This window comes from Xenopus laevis, chromosome 7L (assembly GCF_017654675.1).
Source record: "Xenopus laevis strain J_2021 chromosome 7L, Xenopus_laevis_v10.1, whole genome shotgun sequence".
NCBI lineage: Eukaryota > Metazoa > Chordata > Amphibia > Anura > Pipidae > Xenopus > Xenopus laevis.
This window is the reverse complement of record NC_054383.1, coordinates 14,515,141-14,536,346: the sequence shown is the minus strand read 5'-3', so window position 1 is coordinate 14,536,346 and position 21,206 is coordinate 14,515,141. Positions and strand designations below refer to the sequence as shown.

Below are 21,206 nucleotides of genomic sequence, written 5' to 3'. Positions count from 1 at the left end.
ACATAAGAAAAGAGGAATAATTTAACACTCTATGGGGTATATTTATCATTACTACATTTCTGCTTGGAATAGCTGTGGCTCACGTAGCAACAAGAAAGAACGAGATAAACTCATACCGTGCCGATATCAGCCTCCTACTGGACCCCTTGACAAAAGGCAGCAGCTTATTGGCCCCTGTATGGAGCATCCCTGACAGATACAGTATGTGACCAATAGATTTTAAATATCTAAAAATATAAAATCGAAGTTTCTAAGGTGCTGATCTCCATGATATCCATTGGCTCCTCTTCACTTTCTCATCTGGAAACACATCTACTAGTGATGGGCGAATTTCTCCTGTTTCGCCGAATTTCCAACGAAACACGAATTTTTACGCCTGTGTTAATTTTGACGCCGACGTTAATGTCAATTGGCGTCCGAATTGTGTTGACACGCAATGGTTTTGACGCAAGCGACTTTTCCGACGTGAGCCAAAATGTATTTCGCCTGTGGCGAAACACGGAAATTTGGGCCTGCCGAATTTATTCGCCCATCACTAACATCTACAAACATGGAGTACAAGCATCACACAAGCCATTATTTGCCATCTTACAATATCTCAGAATATCCCTGTTAGAACCCTCCCTGACTTGCCACACACACCCAGACAGTCGGACAGTACGGCTGAAATTGGCCAAACTGCCACATTCATGGCCAGCCAACTTGAAAAATATCACATTTTTTAAATTTGTGTGATAACATGGTACAGGTATGGGACCTGTTATCCAGAATTCTTGGGACCTGGGGTTTTCCGGATAACAGATCGTTCTTCTTTGGATTTTAAGGGGCAAATTCATCAAGGGTTGAATATCGAGGGTTAATTAACCCTCGATTTTCGACTGGGAATGAAAATCCTTCGACTTCGAATATCGAAGTTGAAGGATTTTGCGCAAATACTTTGATCGAACGATCGAAGGAATAATCGTTCGTTCGAACGATTAAATCCTTCTAATTGATCGATTCAAAGGATTTTAATCCAACGATCGAAGGATTATCCTTCGACCAAAAAAACTTAGCCAAGCCTATGGGGACCTTCCCCATAGGCTAACATTGGGTTCGGTAGCTTTTAGGTGGCGAACTAGGGGGTCGAAGTTTTTTCTTAAAGAGACAGTACTTCGACTATCGAATGGTCAAACGATTTTTAGTTTGAATCCTTCGATTCAAAGTCGAAGGTCGAAGTAGCCCATTCGATGGTCGAAGTAGCCAAAAAAACACTGTAAACAATTCGAAGTATATATTCTTCTATTCCTTCACTCGAAGTTAATGAATTGGCCCCTAAGTCTACTAGAAAATCATATAAATAGTAAATAAACCCAATAGGCTGGTTTTGCTTCCAATAAGGATTAATTATATCTTAGTTGGGATCAAGTACAAGCGACTGTTTTATTATTACACAGAAAAAGGAAATCATTTTTAAAAATTTGGTTAAAGTGGAGTCTATGGGAGATGGCCATTTCATAATTAGGAGCTTTCTGGATAATGGGTTTCCGGATAATGGATCCCATACCTGTATAATTATATGACAACAGGAGAAAATGGCACACAGGGCACAGCATTTTCTGTTGCTTAAATAATACAGCACAAATACTGTATACGTTGCCTATAATATTAGGTAAAAAGAAATAAAAAAGAATACCCTTGGAACCGCTGACCCATATCTTCACTATTTATTGTATTAGAATACTAATATTTAAAGGAATACTTTAAAACATAATTAGAATTGATTCAAACCACTTTTACCAGTTTTAAGGAAGAAGATTCTACAAGGGAACCCTAAAACCTTGTGACAAAAAAAAAACCATATCCATATCCCGAGTCATGACATTTCTTTTTGTCATGTGAACCATGTGATCTTCAGACAGGTCAGGCTCATGAAGGCAAAAACATACGTCTGGCTGTACAAGTGTAGCTGTAATATTCTGGAATTCAGATCAGGGAGGTCTGAGAATACCACCTCCCCCACGTTATTTTCTCCGGAATTCTTTTGCTTTAGTACATTAAACTCCTCGTTGGCGCCAGTGCAGAGAACTCTCAGGGTATGTAGGTGGTTGCCCGGGACTTTCAGAGAAGTTATAATGCGATGGATAAAGCAGAAATAGAACCTCACTTAGACTACAGGCTTACACAGAGGTTTAGGCAGCTAGCAAAATCATGGTTTGTTACTGCTCAGTTCTGTGCTTTATTAGGAAAATATTTAACATATAATAAATAAAGGGTAAACATGAAACAGCTGCTTTACTGGAGACTAGAGGATAAAGGCAGACAACTTCCGATTTCCCCAGGAGTTATAAAGTTTTACATCCCCACCCCTCCGTGAGAATATGAGAAAGAAATGGGAAGGGAGACTCACATGAGAATAAATGTAAAGCATAATACAATCAACGGATGTCCAACTACAACAGTGAAGCCTAACTGCAGTTTATTGGCTGTGGAATACAGGGACAAAGATTGGCTAATTCTAAGCACTTTTTCCATTGGTCTTCATTTTTTTTTTTTTATATAGTTTTTTAAATGATTTTCCTTCTTTTTCTGACTCTTTCCAGCTTTCAAATAACTGTCATCCCATCCAAAAAAACAAATGCTCTGTAAAGCTACAAATGTATTGTTATTGCTACTTTTTATTACTCGGCCTCTCCTATTCATATTGTAGTCTTTCACTCAAATCAGTGCATGGTTGCTAGGGGAATTTGGACATTAGAAACCAGATTGCTGAAATTGCAAACTGGAGAGCTGCTGAATAAAAAGCTAAATAACTCAAAAGCCACAAATAATAAAAAATGCAAACCAATTGCAAATTGTCTCAGAATATCACCATCTACACCATACTAAAACTTTATGTAAAAGATGAACAACCCCTTTTGTGAAACCCAGGGATTCAGTTCAGACTTAAGATAATAAATGGATCAAATACAGTAACGTATCAATTTAGAACAGTTTACAGAGTCGGTGACCCCCCCCCTCCCCAGCAGCTTAAGAAAAATATAAAAGGGTAAGTCCACACTGGGCGTTTTGGGGAGATTTGGTCACCCGGCGACCAATCTCCCCAAACGCCTTCCCTCACTCTGCGCTGGCTTAAAATGAAAAAAACGCCGGCGCTAATCACGCGCGGTGGTTCGTTTTTCGAAGTTGCCTCACGAGGAAACTTCGGGCGAATTCGGAAAACGAATCGCCACATGTGATTAGCGCCGTCGTTTTTTAAATTTTAGCCGGCGCAGAGTGAGGGAAGGCGTTTGGGGAGATTGGTCGCCGCAAAAACGAGGCGATTAGTCGCCAAATCTCCCCAAAACGCTGTGTGGCCTGACCCTAAAGGTGAAAATGCAACTTTTCACTTCAATATTAGAAAACTGTCACACACATAAAATAATTGAAAAAAGTCTTTATTTCTGGTGAACTATCCGAAACCAACTGAATAGTGATGGGCGAATTTATTCGCTGGCGAAAGTTCGCCCGCTTACAAAAAAATTTGTCGCCGGCTTCAAACAAACGGGCATTGGCCTCAAAAAACGGGCGTCTGCGAAAAAAACTGGATGCCGGCATTGAAAACTATATGCCGGCACAGTTTTGTGAATTTTGCGAATTTCGGCAAAGCGAAACTGCGCAAATTCGCCCATCACTACAACTGAACTGAAAAAGTGCTTGAAGGTGAACAACCCATTTAAGACTGAGACTGTTACCCAGTTTACATGAGAAGTTGTTGCAAAAGACGCACCAATTTGCACCTTTGTGTTTTAATTAAACCAAATGCAGAATTCTTTGCAAAATGTTTGCCCACCATATTTCAAACCAAACCGGCACCTCCAATGTACATTTCAATATGAGCACAAGCAAAAAGCCTGCGCCATCCGTGAACAAAAAAAGTAGGACTTTCCATTGTCCAGGGCTTCCAGGGATTTAGATTCAACTGGGCCGAATCCTAAAGCTTTATCATTATTATTTTTATTAACTTATTTATAAAGTGCAGTATAGTGAATAGGAGAATTCAGTATACACTGAACAGTACAGATTACATACAAAAATACAACCGATAACCAACGCAAGAATTAAAGCGGGCCCTGCAATTATTCAATCAAACCCAAATATGCGAAAAAATGTTATCATAATTACTCATCACTATATACACCTCATGTATGTGTAAACTGCTTTGATACTGGACAGATGAAAGCAGGACAAAACGTGAATATACTCGCATACGCAAGGCTGCAATCAGATGGGCCCCGTGGATTTCTACTTATAAAGGTCGCCATACACGTAGAGATCTGCGACTTTGCCACACAAACCACATTGAGGTGGGCGATATCAGGCTGATCCGATCGTGGGCCCTAGGGCTAAACGATCTGATCATAATGTAGGCAAAACGGGTGGTCGGTTCACGGGACCAAATAAACAGATCCGACTGGATTTTTAGTCCTGCCCGATCGACATCTGGACGACTTTCAGCCAGATATCAATCCGGGAAGCCCGTCAGAGGGCCACACGCACGGGCCGATAATCTGCCGATTTGGTCTGCCGGCAGCTTTTATCGGCCCGTGTATGGCCACCTTTTTTAGGGCGTCCTGCTTTCATTCATTTAATTCATTGGTGGGCAATGGCTAATATGATTGGATGAAGAAGAATCTGCTGCTGCTGGATAAGGATGAAGAAGCTGCCGGAGAAGGACAAAGCCGCAGGAGAGGGACCCAAAAAATATTGTTACACAGGGCCCTGTGATTTCTGATGGCAGCCCGAGCATACTTGTATTAATGGTATAATTTACCATAGCTAGATCTAATAGTCAAAACACATCAAACGTGTTACCTGCTACTAGTGGATGGAGCAAAATGAAGCAAAATGGCTGCTAAGTGCACAATTAGAAAAGCTGACTGCTCGCAAGGGCACAGACAAGTCTTGTAAAGTAGCTTCTACATTGCAATGGATTCAGCTGATAGCAAATATTACCTGCCCTTTATAATTAGCTATAAAACATTGCATAGGGGTATTGTAAGACAGAATACAAGAAATATAAAAGCATAAGCGTGATATACTCACAGCCAGAGTGAGTTTCTGCCTTGAGTGATGACTCCTGTGAATTTGGTCAGCCTGCGAGCGTCTATCTCTATCCACTGGTGAACATCATTCCTCCCCGCGCACCAAGCTCCATCATAAAGGTCATTTTCATTCACCCCGGCCTGCAGGGAAACAGTCACATTGTGGGTCAGCTGGAGAAATGCCTGAATTGTTTCTACATTACTGTCAGTAACTGTGGGCATCAGTACGGGGTCAATGGGAAACCTTGGGGGCAGTGGTGCAACTATAGTGGACTCCGTAGTCGCAGACTGTGGGGTCTGCTCCCTCTATAGACAACAAGAACCTCCCCCCCATCCCCAGCCACGTTCTTACCTGCGGCATAGGAAGTGGGGTGCAAGGGAGTGGGAGGAGGTGAGTGAGTAATGGGGTTCAGGGTCCCCTCTGAAGATTTTTTTTGCAGGAGGGCCTGGCACAGTCTAGTTACGCCACTGCTTGAGGGAAGAGGGAGTATCCAAGAAGTACCAGTAAATAGGAAGAGTTTTGGGAAGCAAGAAAACATGACATATTCTATAAAATCTGGACTGAACCTATAGCTCAGCAAAACTTGTAACAATGGCGAAATTAATCTGAGACGGGACTGTGCCTACCGTCCACCATATGATTAAAGCCAGTTTCTGTGCATCTTTGGCCTTAAAAAACCATCAGTCCCCAACGGTTTCCATTCATATCAATAAAAGCACAGAGGGGCATCAAGCATTTCTCCAATGGATAAAAAATGACATGTGCTACTATCCTAAAGCTGACTGTGCACGTACCCATGCCTGGACCTACTGAGCTTGTCGATTGGTTCATCTATTCAGTTAGAAAATGTTATATATATATATATATATATATGCTGATGCACTTTATCTGGCAAATGGGGGATAAGTCACAGCACCTCTGAACTTAAAAACACCTGTTTGCCCTCTGTAAATGTTACTTTTTAAGAAATATTTTGTTTTCCCATATGCTAAAGGGTGGGTTTGTCTTTAAAGGAGAAACAAACCTTAATTAAAAAAAACCCTACCCTATATAGACCCCCTCCCCCGGCCTAGCTGTTCCCCTGGGCAGTCCACACTAATTCTACAGTCAAACCTCAATTTTTTGTAGTATATAAATCAAAAGATTCCACCAGAGAGAGAAAACCACAATCTATACATAAAACGTATGGAAAAATAAATTTGCCCCTCAATGTTCAGTATATGGGAAACTTTTCCATTAAAATTACCATAACATCTCCATATATACAGCCATGTACAACACAGTTCTTCCTTTCAGACTGGAGAGTTCCAGCTATTTTATTGCAGAAGCTGATAATCAGCAGATAAGTGAGAAAATGTATACCTGTTAAGCTTTTATAATGCCTCCCGAGCGACAACTTAAGTACTATTAATACAATTCACAGTCGCGTCGTCTGTCAGTCTGATGTAACAGTCTCCCAAAAAAAAAAGACTTTAACTGTCAAAAAGGATTCTTTTTAAAGAACACATTCTTTAAATAAATGTGATATATTAGAGTAATACATCAATCTGGAAATTGCATTTGGTATATCAACAGAACGGGATATTATGGAATAAAAGTGACTTCATTTTACAGGAAAGCCTTGTTTTATTGCTATCAGCTCCTTGATCAGTTTTTCCCAAAAACACCATAAATTAGATTGCAAGCTCTTATGCAAAGAATGTACTTTGCCTGAAAAGCCTTAGAGAGAAAAAGTTCCAACAGATGGAGAAGGAATGAAAAACACTTTTCCTAGTTTAATGGTTTGAGCTGAGGGATGCACCAAATCAATGATTCGGTTCAGGATTCAGCCTTTTTCAGCACGATGCGGTTGAATCCTTCAGGGCAGGAGGGAAATCACAAAAAAGGAAGTAAAAAATGTTTTCCCTTCCCCACCCCTAATTTGCATATGCAAATTAGGATTCCGATTCGGTTCGGTATTAGGCTGAATCTTTCGTGAAGGATTGGGGGGCTTGGCCGAATCCAAAATAGCGGATTCGGTGCATCCCGACTTCAGTTATCCGCTTAAATAATAAAAATGGCAAGTGTAATAACATGCTATGAAGGACCCCAAAAGCGGAGTATAAACACCCAGACAGGACATAACACCTTTTCGGTTTTCCAGGTAATAACTTCCATCGCTTCATGTTTACAGATGATTAGTCACAGAGACAACACGGAACCATTGCATTAGCACCATGATGAAATGAACAAAGACAAGTGGTTGCTAGAGAATACAGAACTGAAAAACTTGAAAAAGGACAGACGGGAGATAGAGAATAGAAATGGAGAAGAGCTGAAGAGGAGAGAAAACTGAAAAGATTATATTTGACCTTTTATTTGGAAGAAGCAGTATGAAACAAAAGGCTCAGGTGTATTTGGAGGTAATAAGGAATGAATTTATCCCTCCAACACTAAGATGATAAACAAAATTATAGAGAGGAAACACTAAGCTGTGGGACTGGTGAAAATGGTGAATGCCCCCTGCATGCTGGACTGCTGGTACTCATGGGTAGCTGTGCATTAGCAGGGACAGTGAGAAGCACTAAAATCAAAGCAATTTAAACACTATATGGCCAAAAGTATCCAAACACCCCTTCTAATAATAGGAATTGGCTATTTAAACCAAAGCCGCTATTGCCAGTAACAGGTAAAGCAATGTGTAATATCAGTGGTGTAACTATAGAGGAAGTAGTCACGGGGGGTGGGTGGGCCTGGACCGTGGGGTCAGCTTCTTCTATAGCCACCTTGCCACCCACTGCCTGCACTGGTAAGCACCAAGGAGGGAGGGCGGGTAGGATGTACGCCAAGCCTTCCAAACATTTTTTTTGAGGGTTGGCCCGGCACAGCATTTTTACACAGTAGGGTTTATTACATTATTGAGTTCACCTGAATGTTGAGGCGGCCTCTGTGGGCTCCCAGTCCGTATCGTTTAACAGTAGATGCGTGAAGCTGAAAGTCTGTCACCTTTAATGTTTCTAGTCCAAGAGGTGGACAACCTGAAAGACAGAGATAAAAGCCAGTTGCAAATTGTCGCAGAATATCACTCTCTTCATCATACTAACAGTTTATGTAAAGGTGAAAACCCACTTTAAGGGTCAGGACACAGTTTTCGGGAGATTAGTCGCCCGTCGATAAATCTCCTTTTCTTTGGGGTAACTAATCTCCCCGAACTGCCTCCCGCCGGCTAGAATGTAAATCGACATCGGGATGGCACGAGGAAACTTCGGGCAACTTCGGAAAACAAAGCGCTCCGAGTGCCATACGGCGATTTTGATTCTAGCCTGCGGGAGGCAGTTCGGGGATATTAGTCGCCCTGAAGAAGAGATATGTCGCCGGGAGACTAATCTCCCTGAATCTAAACGTGTGCCCTGACCCTAAATCTTGGACCAGAAATTGCAAGGATGATAGAAGAAGGTAAGAAAGGCAAAGATCACAAGGAGAGCATAGGGCTCCTGAAGTTTAGTTGAGAAGAAAAGGGAAGCCATATAAATAGAGAAAGAACGAAGGGATAAAAAGAAGCTCAGTGAATCCCAATTTTAAGTGGGAGTCTATGATAATGTTAATGATAAAGAGGATCCCAATAATACTGCACAAAATAGGCACAATATCCATTTTAGACTTGAGCAAATGGCCTGGGATGATTGTGCTCTGTTTTCATGAACTTGATGAAAAGCTTCACTTAATCCATCCTAGATAAACAATATATTTTCATTTCATATAAATGCAACAAAACCATGATGTTTACTGACAGCCTTTTGGGGCCTGCGGGCCTCGAGGCATAAAATCAACTGTTCTTCTGCCAGAGTTGGATTTAGAAAAGGCCAGATTATATCATAGACAATAGTATTAGCAGATCAGAAGAGTAAAGCGAACACGAAGAGCTACTATATCTAAGGAACATGTGGTATTTCAGCAGAGAAATCTGATACAGCAGACTGTTTATTATGATTATTATTATCCTTTATTGATAGAACACTGGCGATTATTAGGGCTTTGGAGCATTACTCGTATCTATCTCCACTTTGTGGTAGCTGGAAAAAATAAAGAAAACAAACAATATACAGATGATAATTAACTAAAAGGAATCTTGGCAGCTTTATGCTTTCAAAGTACACTTCATGGAATGCTGCTCTTCGCATCATCAAGTGTATCAAGTGGGGAACATCAGTAATGGAGAAAATAAACAAAGGAGAAGAGAAAGACAAATGGGTTGAGAATACAGTACAAGCAGCTGCATCAAGAGGAAATTTCAAGCCATTTTGGGAGACTGAAGCAACACATGGGTTCTAACAGCAGCAATTCACATTATTGTCTATGGGAAAGCTTTTACAGATTAGTCTCCAGCAGAGGCAGAGATTCATCGCTGGCAATTAATCTCCTGGTGTTTCATTGCCCTAAATGAGGCCATATTTGGGCACATCTGCTAGTTTGGAGCGGGTGAAAAACGAGCAGATCTTGCCTTGATATGCCCACCTTGAGTGGGTGATATTGGTCTGATCCCACCACCAGGAATGTAGGCCCTCAATGTGACAAGATTTTTAAACCTGCCCGATTGTAATCTGGCCGATTTTCGGGGAAGCCAGTTGGAGGGCCCCATGCAGTGGCCAATAAGCTGCTAACTTGGTCTGTTGGCAGCTTTTATCGGCTGCTTTTTTTATGGCCACCTTAAATGGGTGGTTCACCTTTAAAGGAACAGTAACGTAATATAATGCAGTGTTGCCCTGCACTGGTAAAACTGCTGTGTTTGCTTCAGAAACACTACTATAGTTTATATAAATAAGCTGCTGTGTAGCAATGGGGGCAGCCATTCAAATGAGAAAAAGCTCAAGTTACACAGCAGATAAGCTCTGTCTGTCTAATGGCGTTATCTGTTATCCATTCGTTAACCTGTACCATATAGCTGTTTTTCAATTTCCACCATTGCTCCACAGCAGCTTGTTTATATGAACTATAATAGTGTTTCTGAAGCAAACAGATCGGTTTTACCAGTACAGGGCAACAGTACATGATGATATTTTCATTACTTTAAAACACATATTTTTTGGTATGTTATAGAATGGCTAGTTCTAAGAAATGTTTAAATTTGTCTTTATTTTTTCTAGTTTTTGAAGAATTGCCAGCTTTCATATGGGTCACTGACGCCATCTCAAAAACAAATGCTCTATAAGGGCAGAGACACACGCTCAGATTCGGGGATATTAGTCGCCCGGTGACAAATCTCCTCTTCTTCGGGACGACTAATCTCCCCGAACTGCCTCCCGCCGGGTAGAATGTAAATCGTTGGCGGGATGGCACTGGGAGCGCTTCGTTTTCCAAAGTCACACAAAGTTGCCTCACCAGGAAACTACAAACAACTTCCAAAAACTAAGCGCTCCGAGTGCCATCCCACCGGCGATTTAGATTCTAGCCAGCGAGAAGGCAGTTTGGGGAGATTAGTCGCCCCGAAGAAGAGGAGCGACTAACCTCCCCAAATCTGAGCGTGTCTCTGCCCTAAGGCTACAAATGTATTGTTATTGCTACTTTTTATTACTCCTCTTTCTATTCAGGCCTCTCCTATTCATATTCCAAATAGTCAAAAGTCAAATCAATGCATGGTTAATATGGTAATTTGAACCAGATTGCTGAAATTGCAAACTGGAGAGCTGCTGAATAAAAAAATCTAAATAACTCAAAAACCACAACTAATTGCAAATAGTCTCAGAATATCACTCTCTACCTCATACTAAAAGTTAATGTAAAGGTGACCAAGCCGTTTAAAAGCGAACTAAACCCTAAAAATGAATATGGCTAAAAATGCCATGTTTTATATACTGAGCTTATTGCACCAGCCTAAAGTTTCAGCTTGTCAATAGCAGCAATGATCCAGGACTTCAAACTTGTCACAGGGGGTCACCATCTTGGAAAGTGTCTGTGACACTCACATGCTCAGTGGGCTCTGATTGGCTGTTGAGAAGCTAAACTTAGGGGTTGTCACTAATTATCCAGCAGAAAATGAGCTTCCCCTGTAATATAAGCTGATGCTACAGGTTTGCTGATTATTAAATTCTGATGCTAATTACACTGGTTTCTGTGCTGTGTAGTAATTATCTGTATTAATTACTAATCAGCCTTATATTGTGACATTTCTATTCTATGTGTACTGTATATTGTGAGTGGGTTCCTAAGCTCAGTAAGTGATAACAGCACAGAGCATGTGCAGTGAATCAGCAGAAAAGAAGATGGGGAGCTACTGGGGCATCTTTGGAGACACAGATCTTTACTGCTAAAGGGCTGTGGTTGCCTTGGGCTGGTACAGAAGCCCAAAACATAATGTACAACATTTCTAGCTACTTCTTTAGTTCGGCTTTAGTCGTCCTTTAAATCTAGCACCAGAAATTGGAAGGATGGATGAAGAAGGTAAAAAAGGCAAAGATCACAAGGAGAGCAGAGGGCTCCTAAAATATTGTTGAGAAGAAAAGGGAAGCGATATAGATAGAGAAAGAACGAAGGGATAAAAAGAAGCTCCGTTGTTAATGATAAAGAGAGGATTAATGTCTTTGTTGTTGCTAAAATAAATAGGCGAGTTCAAAGTTGAGCAGATGAACATTTGGATTTGGCAAGAGATGTAAAAGATAAAGTAAGATCAAAGATGACCCCCTTAGAGTGGTTGGAAGAAATGGACTAAAAGAGTAAAAATATCACATGACTTCTTATTATAGTCTTTTTTATTTTGCTTCAGCATACTGTCTATTTATTTGTCTGACTTTCTATCTATTATCGATCTATCTATCAATCTGTCTTTCTATCTATTGTCTATCTGTCTGTCTATTTATCTATCACCTGTCTGCCTTTCTGTCCATCTATTTATCTACCGTGTCATCTATCTGTCTATCTATTTATCTATCATCCATCCATCTATCTATCTGACTTTCTATCTACTGTCTACCCATCTGTCTATCATCTATCTTTCTATCTATTGTCTATCTACTGTATCTATCAATCTATCTATCTAACTTCCATCCAGTTAATAAATATAACTAAATTGCAAATGATAGAACTATAGTGAGAATGAAACTTGTACCATGGCCCTGCTATGTGCAAAGTCAGATTTCTCACCCCTGAGGGTAACATTTTCCATCTCAATGTGAGTTGATCTCAGCTCTTACATAAGGTAAACAAAAGGATAAATTCTGCTGCCAGAGCCAGAAGATAATATTTATGAAACAGTCTGTGCATATGAGAAGTGTGTATGGAGGAGATTAAGGACGTGACAGGATAATTAATCTCCCTCTTCCGTTCATGAAATAAAACATTAGCTATTTCACATTCCCGGCACCTGAAATTTTATGTTGGTTTAGGAAGATGTTACCCATAGTTTATAAACAAAAGTGGAGCAAGGCAGTAACTAGGGCCCCATGTTACGGACCATTACACTAACCAGTTAGGAGCTTTGAAAATAATATATAGGACTTGAAACTGAGATTTTGCTTAATGAAGTCAAACAATTACAGTTTTAATGCCCAGTTGGCCACTAGGGACACTTTTATTGAAGTCACTGTCCTGTTTGTAACTGCAGAGCAAGCACAATTACCATGACCAAGGTCTTCAGCCCTTTCTTGTTTTCCCCATAGAGTCTATTTGACACCTGCTACAGTTAAGATGTATAGAGATTTGGACTGGGTGTCCAGGGCCCCCAGGGCCATAAGAGACTGGAATATGAATAGGAGAGGCCTGAATAGAAGGATCAGCAATAACAACACATTTGTAGCCTTACAGAGCATTTGTTATTTAGAAGGGGTCAGCGACGCCCATTTGAAAGCTGCAAAGAGTCAGAAGAAAAAGGCAAATGACTATAAAAAAAATCAATAATGAAAACCAATTGAAAGGTTGCTTAGAATCGGCTGTTCTATAACAGAATAAAAAGTACCTTAAAGGCGAACCACCCCTTTAAGGAGAGGCCGCACATTACAAAACACAATAACTGCTTATTTTTCCAGCAGGATCTCGAAGCACGTGAATGTAAAATCCAGCTGGGAAACCTTATTCCAAATGCTGCCTGATGAGTAAGTCCATAAAGCAATATTTTTGTAAGGGAAAAGAATTTTCCTTTATGGCTATTGTTTTCATTTAAGTACCCCGTGCCATACAGCGTGGCATCACTTTATAGCTTGGTCCAGTGTTTATTAGAATATAAGGGCAACCATGGGCCCTCCTGACTGCAGAACTACATGTATGGAAAGCTGTTTGGCACGTATGATGCATCATGTATGTGTTTCTATGTGAATCACATAGTGGGTCAGCTTGGTGGAAGCATCCAATCACTGAGCATGACAGTACAACTCCCTGCATCCTCTAAAAGCCTAGGGTTGTTTTTTTAGTTTAACATCATCTAAAGGGCTGCTCGTTTCTACTTCTAATTGCCTTAGCAACAATGGCATCTATTAACGTGTCGTGCCACCGGGGACTATTTTATTAATTGCCGCAATATGGCAACCCCCAACTTGCGTACAGCTATGTACAGTATACTGAGAAGCTGTTTTCTATGCATGCTGTAGGCATTGTCCGTATACTTTGATGTCTAATTACTACTGACTAGTGCAGAGACTGGATTATAGCGACTGGAACAGGAAGGGTTATGTCCATATAGGATACAATGAGCTCTTTCATACAAAATAACCGGCTATTTATTTCACTACGATTAAATACACAGCCGTTTATGTAGCAGCAGTCTGGAGACAAACATATTAAAGATAATGATTTAAAGGGGTCGTTCGTCTTTAAAGGAGAACTAAAGCTTAACTAAAGAAGTAGGCTAGAAATGTCTAAAAGCCACAAAGTCAGAAGCTTTTATTGGACCATGCATGTCCACAGTTATACCTTCTTTAAGTGGAAGAGAAAACTGCAGCTAAAAAGGTCCAGAGCACTGATACGGGTAAAGAAGGAAATGGGAAATTAAAGTCAATGTTGACAGCTCCTGGTGATTAAGAAGCTAGTGTTCCACCACCATTATACCGTGATAATCATTGCAATGAAAGAAAAGAAAGAACGAACATTAACTTTAATTATAATGCCTCCCCAATTATTACTCACTTTCTCTGACTTCTTGGAAAGCATTTTCTTCGGTGGCTCCAAACACAAGCTTCTCAGGGCTCTTCTTGTTCTTCTCTGACTTCTTACTGCCATTTTTGGCTGAGAATAAAGAAAAAAGGGTTGGGAAGAGTTGTGTTGTTACACTTATGGCTGGAGGTCGACAAGTCACTGAAAATGATAATGGGAGGCACAGATATACGGCTGCACGGGTTCCAAATCCACCATCAAATGATATCAAGGAAGCCTTCTTTATATTTTCTTGGCACGTTTTCTGGTGAGAGTTGTGTCATTTGAAAATTATACCCAGTTTACTTAGGGCAATAGTCTCCTAGAACAATAGCTGGGGAAGCCTAATTGCCTAATTGCTCTTTGCAAATGCCTAACTAGAAGGTTATTTAGGGTGATCTGGAGTGAGCACATGATTTCTACATATTCTTGGAATTATGGTTGAATGACTGACACAACAATATTTTGATTACGCTTTATCCTTGTTATGATCAAAGGGGGGGACTCAGGACCTCCTAGAGGGGCTTAAAGCAAAATATTTGCATACCACTGATGCAGAGTAATATAGAATATGTTATAAACATTTGGGAGGCAAATACAATATTAAGCATAGAATGGTTTTGTTACCATGCCAACTTCTTGTGGTCCCTGATGTGGAGCTTGCAATTTAATCTTCCTACAAAGACCTAACTAGTCATATGGTTTGCTTTCATCGGGAGACAATTAACTTGTAACTGTGTTTTTGGACTGTGGTGGGAATTGCATCACCAAGAGAAACCCACGGATTTGAACCCAAGATCCGCCCTCCAAAGAGAAAAATATAAAATGCTTATCTTCTGCTTGGGCAACACATGCATAGAAAGTGCTGTACATAGTGCTATAAACGGAAGAAGTCAAGTACAGGTCAATTTAAACAAGCTGTCTAACCAAATCTTGACATGGTGTGGCCAGCTTTACCCTAGTAAAGACCTATTCTCTCCAAGTACAATGGGCCCCTTGAGGATTAACCCTAAACAACCTCCCTTTTCCGTGCTGCCACCCTTCTGTGCCCAAAAGTCTAGGTCAACTTAGACTTAGAGGACCCCAGTAGGACCCCCAGTAAAACCTTACAGAAGGCCATTGAAGAACAAAGTGATGTCCAAGGTTGAATCCCTATAGCCGTGATCCCCATCCAGTGGCTCGTGGGTAACATGTTGCTCTGCAGTAGTTTGGGAAAAAAAGGGGCCCCAGATTATATTGTGAACGACTAACCGTTTAGTAAAAGTGGTCCGGGTGCACCAGCCCCAGACCGCCAGCTTTAGGGAGCGGTACGGCACAGGATTTGAAGAAGAAGCAGGGCCGACTGGCACTCATACGGATCCACAGGACCAGTGAAGATTAGTTAAAAAAATATCTTTTATTTATACAAAGTTAAAAATGTATATTTGCATCTCCATCCAACCTTTGTGTTTCACACCCACCCAGGGTGCTTAATCATGGGCTCCTGGAGTGAAACGCGTAGGGCGGATGAAGATGCAAATATACATTTTTAACTTTGTATAAATAAAAGATTTTTTTTTAACAAATCTTCACTGGTCTTGTGGATCCGTATGAGTGCCGGTCGGCCCAGCTTCTTCTTCAAATCCTGCAACATGTTGCTCACCAACCCCTTGGATGATGCTCCCAGTGGCCTCAAAGCAGCTGCTTATTTTTTCATTCCTACAAACACAAAGTAGTGCTACACACACACTCTCACCGCTCTTTGCAGCTTCGGGTGCCATCTGTGACTCTGTCTGCACAGGTCTGATTCATGTACAAGAAAATACTTCAGCAGCACTCCGATTATGGTGAAAAAATTGTTGCTTTATTCGTGCCTCAAGCTAAGCGACGTTTCGGAGTGCTGCTGAAGTATTTTTTCATTCCTGGCTTGGAGGCAAGTTTTGGTTCCATTAAAAACCAGGTGTGCTGCCAAACAGAACCTCCTGTATGGTGCTAGTCCACATAAGGGCTGTTTAGTAGCCAATCACAGTCCGTATTTGGCACCCCCATGTACCATTTTTATGCTTTGTTGTTCTCCCAACTCTTGTTTTATTTGAATGTGGCTCACAAGTAAAAAAATGTTGGGGACCCCTGTCCTACAGTGTTCCCCTGAGGACCACAGACTGACTTCTGGTCTCTGCCATGTTTCAGCCATGATATTGCAATATTTTCCAGTAATGTTCCCGCGTCTGGAGTTGGGTAAGCATATGGAATTCGCTCGTGCTCATGCTAATAAAACCGTCAGGTGGATGGCTTGGGAGGGAGTGAAGTGAAAGGCCTGGCGTCCTTGGGATTTGGCTACAACCCATTACTTGGCTTTGGGTTCAGCCTAATGCACGTAAAAGGGATGGAGAATATTTCCTCCAAAAGCAACAGGAAAACTTACAACACAGCAAAACATACTCAATAAGATATCTGATGGAAAGTAAAGGGGGCTGAGAGCCAGACACCACAAAGCTGCATTTGTTGAAGCCTGGCCTCTCAGACAATATGAAGACTTTGTACCCATTTCTTTTTCCCTACAGAGCAGAGTGCGGATCTTCTCCAGATGAACACTCTGGTACCAGTCTTCTAGCAGCATTTGGCCTAACCACTGTATATGGGGCAATATAGTTATGCAAAAACCATGAATATCCTGTAAGTTATATCCTTATAAATGGTGATTAGTGATATTATCAGTTATAATTGGCTCTTGGTGATGTAATTCGTATCCCATAAATAACTGAAATGTGTGTATTATAATAAATAATGTATCCCCTGGATGTTAGAAGTCACCTTGGAGTTTCTTTACCTGTATCATCATGGAACTCCTCAGTGACTTATAATATCCTTATATTTTAAAATAGGGGTACATTATTCACTATATAATGTATATAATGACCCATAAGTGTTTGCATTATCCAGCTTTAAATATAAATGATAAGCAAACCAAACTGCTCTGACACAATGGGACACCTTTATACCATGTGTAAATATTTCACACTGTTTCTTTGCAGTCTACATGGAATTACCCAACATCAGCCTTGAGCAAGTGGTCACCATGAGAATATTTTTGCTATGTTGTGCTGGTCGAGCTTTATAAACCTGACCTATCTACATCACAGTTTGCCAAAATATGGGCTACCCATGCTAGGGGCCCAAAGACTTGGATGAGAACTCAAATCAAAGAGGAACACTTATTTGCTATCATAAATATTCCCAGAAGCTCAGGCCAATTAGGGTAAGTGCTGATTTAGATGTTCCTGGAACAATAGTGTGTAGTAGTGTGACTGATACAGCAATGTTCCCTTAAAGGAGAAGGAAAGGCTTTGTGTACTTGGGGGGGGGAATGTTTGACACCCCCAAGTGATTGTATTGACATACCTGAAACCCCGGGCTGGTGCTCCTATCAGTAGAAAACTGCACTTGCCTGGGGTTATACCAGTGAGCACCACAGAACGATCCTCTTCCGGCTTCTTCTTTCTTCAAATTTCCCAGGGCAGACGCATGCGCAGTTGAATGAAATAGCCGAATTTTTAGTTAAAGTTCAGCTTTTCGCTCTACTGCACATGCGTCTGCCCTGAGAAATTTGAAGAAAGAAGAAGCCGGAAGAGGATCGTTCTGTGGTGCTCATTGGTATTACCCCAGGCAAGTGCAGTTTTCTGCTGATAGGAGCACCAGCCCGGGGTTTCATGTAAGTCAATATAATCACTTGGGGGTGCGTAACATTTGGCACCCCCAAGTGCAAACAGACTTTCCTTCTCCTCTAATCTATTGCCTTGTTATGAATAAACCAAAGTCATGCCAGACCATAGGTTTTGATCCCAGAAGAAACTGAAAACCACAAAAGTAGGGAATCCATCAGTAATCACGAGGCCCCCATACTTCTAAAGGTGGCCATAGATGTAACAATTACGATCTTTGTCTCAGGAAAGATCGTTCGTTTTCAGTACAGACTTATTAGAGCTGAATCGTCAGATATACAGGTAGAAACAATTAGGGATGCACCAAATCCACTATTTTGGATTCAGCCGAACCGACGAGTCCTTTGCGAAAGATTTGGTTGAATACCAAATTGAATCCTAATTTGCATATGCAAATTAGGGGTGGGAAGGGTAAAACATTTTTTACTTCCTTGTTTTATGACAAAAAGTCACGTGATTTCCCTCCCCGCCCCTAATTTGCATATTCAAATCCGAACACTGCTGAAAAAGGCCGAATCCTGGCCAAATCCCGGATTTGGTGCATCACTAGAAACAATAGAATTCTACCTGTATCTAACTTTTCAGCATTAACAGTGGCCGATGTTCGGGTGCCTGATCAAAATTTTCCGGACAGCCCAATCGATAAGCTGACCGATATCCAAGCCTTGTGCCGATATTATTTTTGTACATTATCCGTGCGTCTATAGCCACCTTAAAGGCGGCCATACAGGAGCAGATAAAGCTGCCGATACCGGTCTTTTAGACCAACTTGACAGCTAATCTGCCCGTGGAGGCTTCCAACGGGTTTTTCCAATCGATATCTGGACACCATATCGATTGGGAAGGTTTGATTTCTCTCACGACCGACCGTCGGAGTCCATTTCGCTCGTCGTAATCCAATCGTTCAGCCATAGGTATTTTTTGGTTGTAATATTGGTGTGTAGGTGCATCTCAGGTCATTTTGCCTGGTCATGTGCTTCCAGAAAGAGCCAACACTTTAGGATGGAACTGCTTTCTGGCAGGCTGTTGTTTCTCCTACTCAATGTAACTGAATGTGTCACAGTGGGACCTGGATTTTACTATTGAGCGCTGTTCTTAGATCTACCAACAGCAAAATGTTTCAATGTCTTAAATATATTGATAATGGATGGGTTAACAAAATCCTTTCTTGAGGTTTGTCCTCCATTTAACAGTTACCACTTCATACATCTGCTGCAGCTGCTAATACATTATCCTTGTACTTATCGGAAAGCTTAGTACCCTTTTAGCTCACTTTAGTGCCAATCCAAACACTCACTGATCTCCATGGCTCACTGTCCCCTCGTCAGTCTATCGTCTTACACCCAATAAAATAAAAAGTAAGAAGCCAGCACATTAAAGGACTCCTGTAGAGCCAGTAAAATTGTTTACTGGCAACAACAAATGTAAAATTACACCCAATACAGCTTCCAGATGCTTGGAGTTGAATCCGTGCAGTTAGGGAGCCTGCTTGGAGTTAATTAAGTTGAACTGAACGGATCAGCCTTAAATACTTTGGTCGGTAGTTAACCCATTGTTGCTGAGCAAAATCACATTCGGATAAAGTTTGGTGGCTCACTAGTCAATACGTTAAGAGGCAATAATCAATACATGACATTTAGAGATGCCAACTAACACCATGCCATTAGAGTGATGATAATAACTGATTTTTTTATGAAATCCAATTGCTTTTGTTCTATTAAGTGAATTAAGGTCTCAAAAATGCCCAGTGTAGATCATAATTACGCTAAACTCCACCATAGGTGGATTATACACGCCAATGAATTACCTGGCATCTGCACATGAGTTTTGTCCTCTTTCTTATTGATTTTCTTGGGTTGGAAATCCTTCTTGGACACTCGGTAAATTTCATCTCTGGTGTCCTGTGTCTCATATGTGACTTCCATTCCAGGTTCCTGAGGTTCTTCAGGCTCTGGATCAGGCTCCAGGGGTGTCTGTGACTCCTCGGGGTCCGGATAAGCATAGTAATGGTCCCTGGTCAGGATTTCTTGGTGATAGTAATCCTGCTCATCAGGTGGCCTTGCTAGACAGCCATGGAGAAGAATTGTCCCCATGAGCAAAATCAGCCCATTGCCAGTCATCTTTTTAGTTCTTTGATCACCCCCAAGGGTCACAACAGGAGGCTACTGATTGCAAGAGGAATAGAGAAAACGCCTACAAATAAGACAAGATATTGCAAAGTGATTGGGCATGCTGGGAGTTGTAGTTAAGCAACACATGGCAGGAGAAAGAAAGTAAAGAGGAAGTACCACTATAAGACAAGCTACAAGTGTCCCATGGACAGAAATGCTTTTATATTAAAACTAGAGCTCGCTGAGCAGGGCGCGGAGCTGCAGGATGTTGCGCGCCTAGCGGAGCGCTCCCCGCGGTACCTACCGACTTGCTCGGGTCACTCACACAGCGCGGGGCTCCCTAACTCTTCTCTCCACTTCATGGGGCAACAGAGAGCGACGCCTTTCCGAGAGTCCCCTCAGTTTGCGCATCTTCCCGACCCCTGCTGGGGACTCCCACTCCTTAGCGCTATATGAGAGTCGGCAAATAGAAATGGAAGGAGGTCGGGGCGTTACTGCTGTAGATCCCGGGTGGAGAGGTCGGTGCTCTTGGGCTGTCTGATTAATCTGCTGTAGAGTCTATGGGAAAGTGCTGGAAGTAGAAGTGAATGTACAGAGACAAAGCTCCGCCTGCTGTGGGGGGGGGGATAGATTTCTCAACTGGCTCCCAAAAAGGACAGGGGCTAATCAGAAACCGGTTGGGGTCGCAGGTGCATTGGGGAGGAATTGGGCATGTTCTAATTTGTCCTGCTGTCTGATAGTCAAATATTGGGAGCTATAGTTATATCTGTTGCCTTCTGGTCAGAGTTACCAGGTCTAATTTTCAAAAGCCAAAGTCGGCTACAAAACCAGCCCAAAGCTAGCCAAGAGGCACTTCAACAGTAGCCCAGAAATAGCACAATATGTGCAGCGAGAAAGTCTAAAAATAAATGAATATATGGAAAAATATTCCTTTTTCAAAGTCACTGTTTCACAAACTTTTCCATGAAACAAAATGGGCCAAATTTGCCCATCCAGGGGCGTAACTAAAGGGGGGGGGGGGGGCAGGAGGTAAAGGGGTCCCATAAGGTCTTAATACATATACAATTTCAATTAATATTGGTGAAACAGGTCAACCTCTAGACATTTTGGTGGCCAGAAGATTTTTGACCAACATTGTCTGAAATTGAGGAAAGTCACTGGAAAACACGAGAATGGGATAGGAGACTGGGGTACAGAGCCCAAAATCTGGTAACTCTTGACTTAGGGTCAGTAC

At 41.5% G+C, this 21,206-nt stretch overlaps 1 protein-coding gene across 2 annotated transcripts in view; it reads right to left on the bottom strand.

The window, feature by feature from the left end:
* The window catches only part of cpxm2.L (carboxypeptidase X (M14 family), member 2 L homeolog), a 59,638-nt gene extending 39,068 nt beyond the window's left edge, over nucleotides 1–20,570 (bottom strand). Inside the window, exons 1-5 of one of the 2 annotated variants that reach the window (XM_041570262.1) lie at nucleotides 20,277–20,570; nucleotides 19,669–20,054; nucleotides 14,155–14,253; nucleotides 7,972–8,081; nucleotides 5,065–5,204 (exon numbers count right to left, since the gene is read on the bottom strand). In XM_041570262.1, the coding sequence (XP_041426196.1) occupies nucleotides 5,065–5,204; nucleotides 7,972–8,081; nucleotides 14,155–14,253; nucleotides 19,669–19,981 (662 nt within the window). In that variant the 5' untranslated portion in view covers nucleotides 19,982–20,054; nucleotides 20,277–20,570. The remainder of the gene's footprint in view (nucleotides 1–5,064; nucleotides 5,205–7,971; nucleotides 8,082–14,154; nucleotides 14,254–19,668; nucleotides 20,055–20,276) is intronic. The other variant, XM_018225136.2, reaches the window with a different exon arrangement.
* Nucleotides 20,571–21,206: the final 636 nt, after the last annotated feature.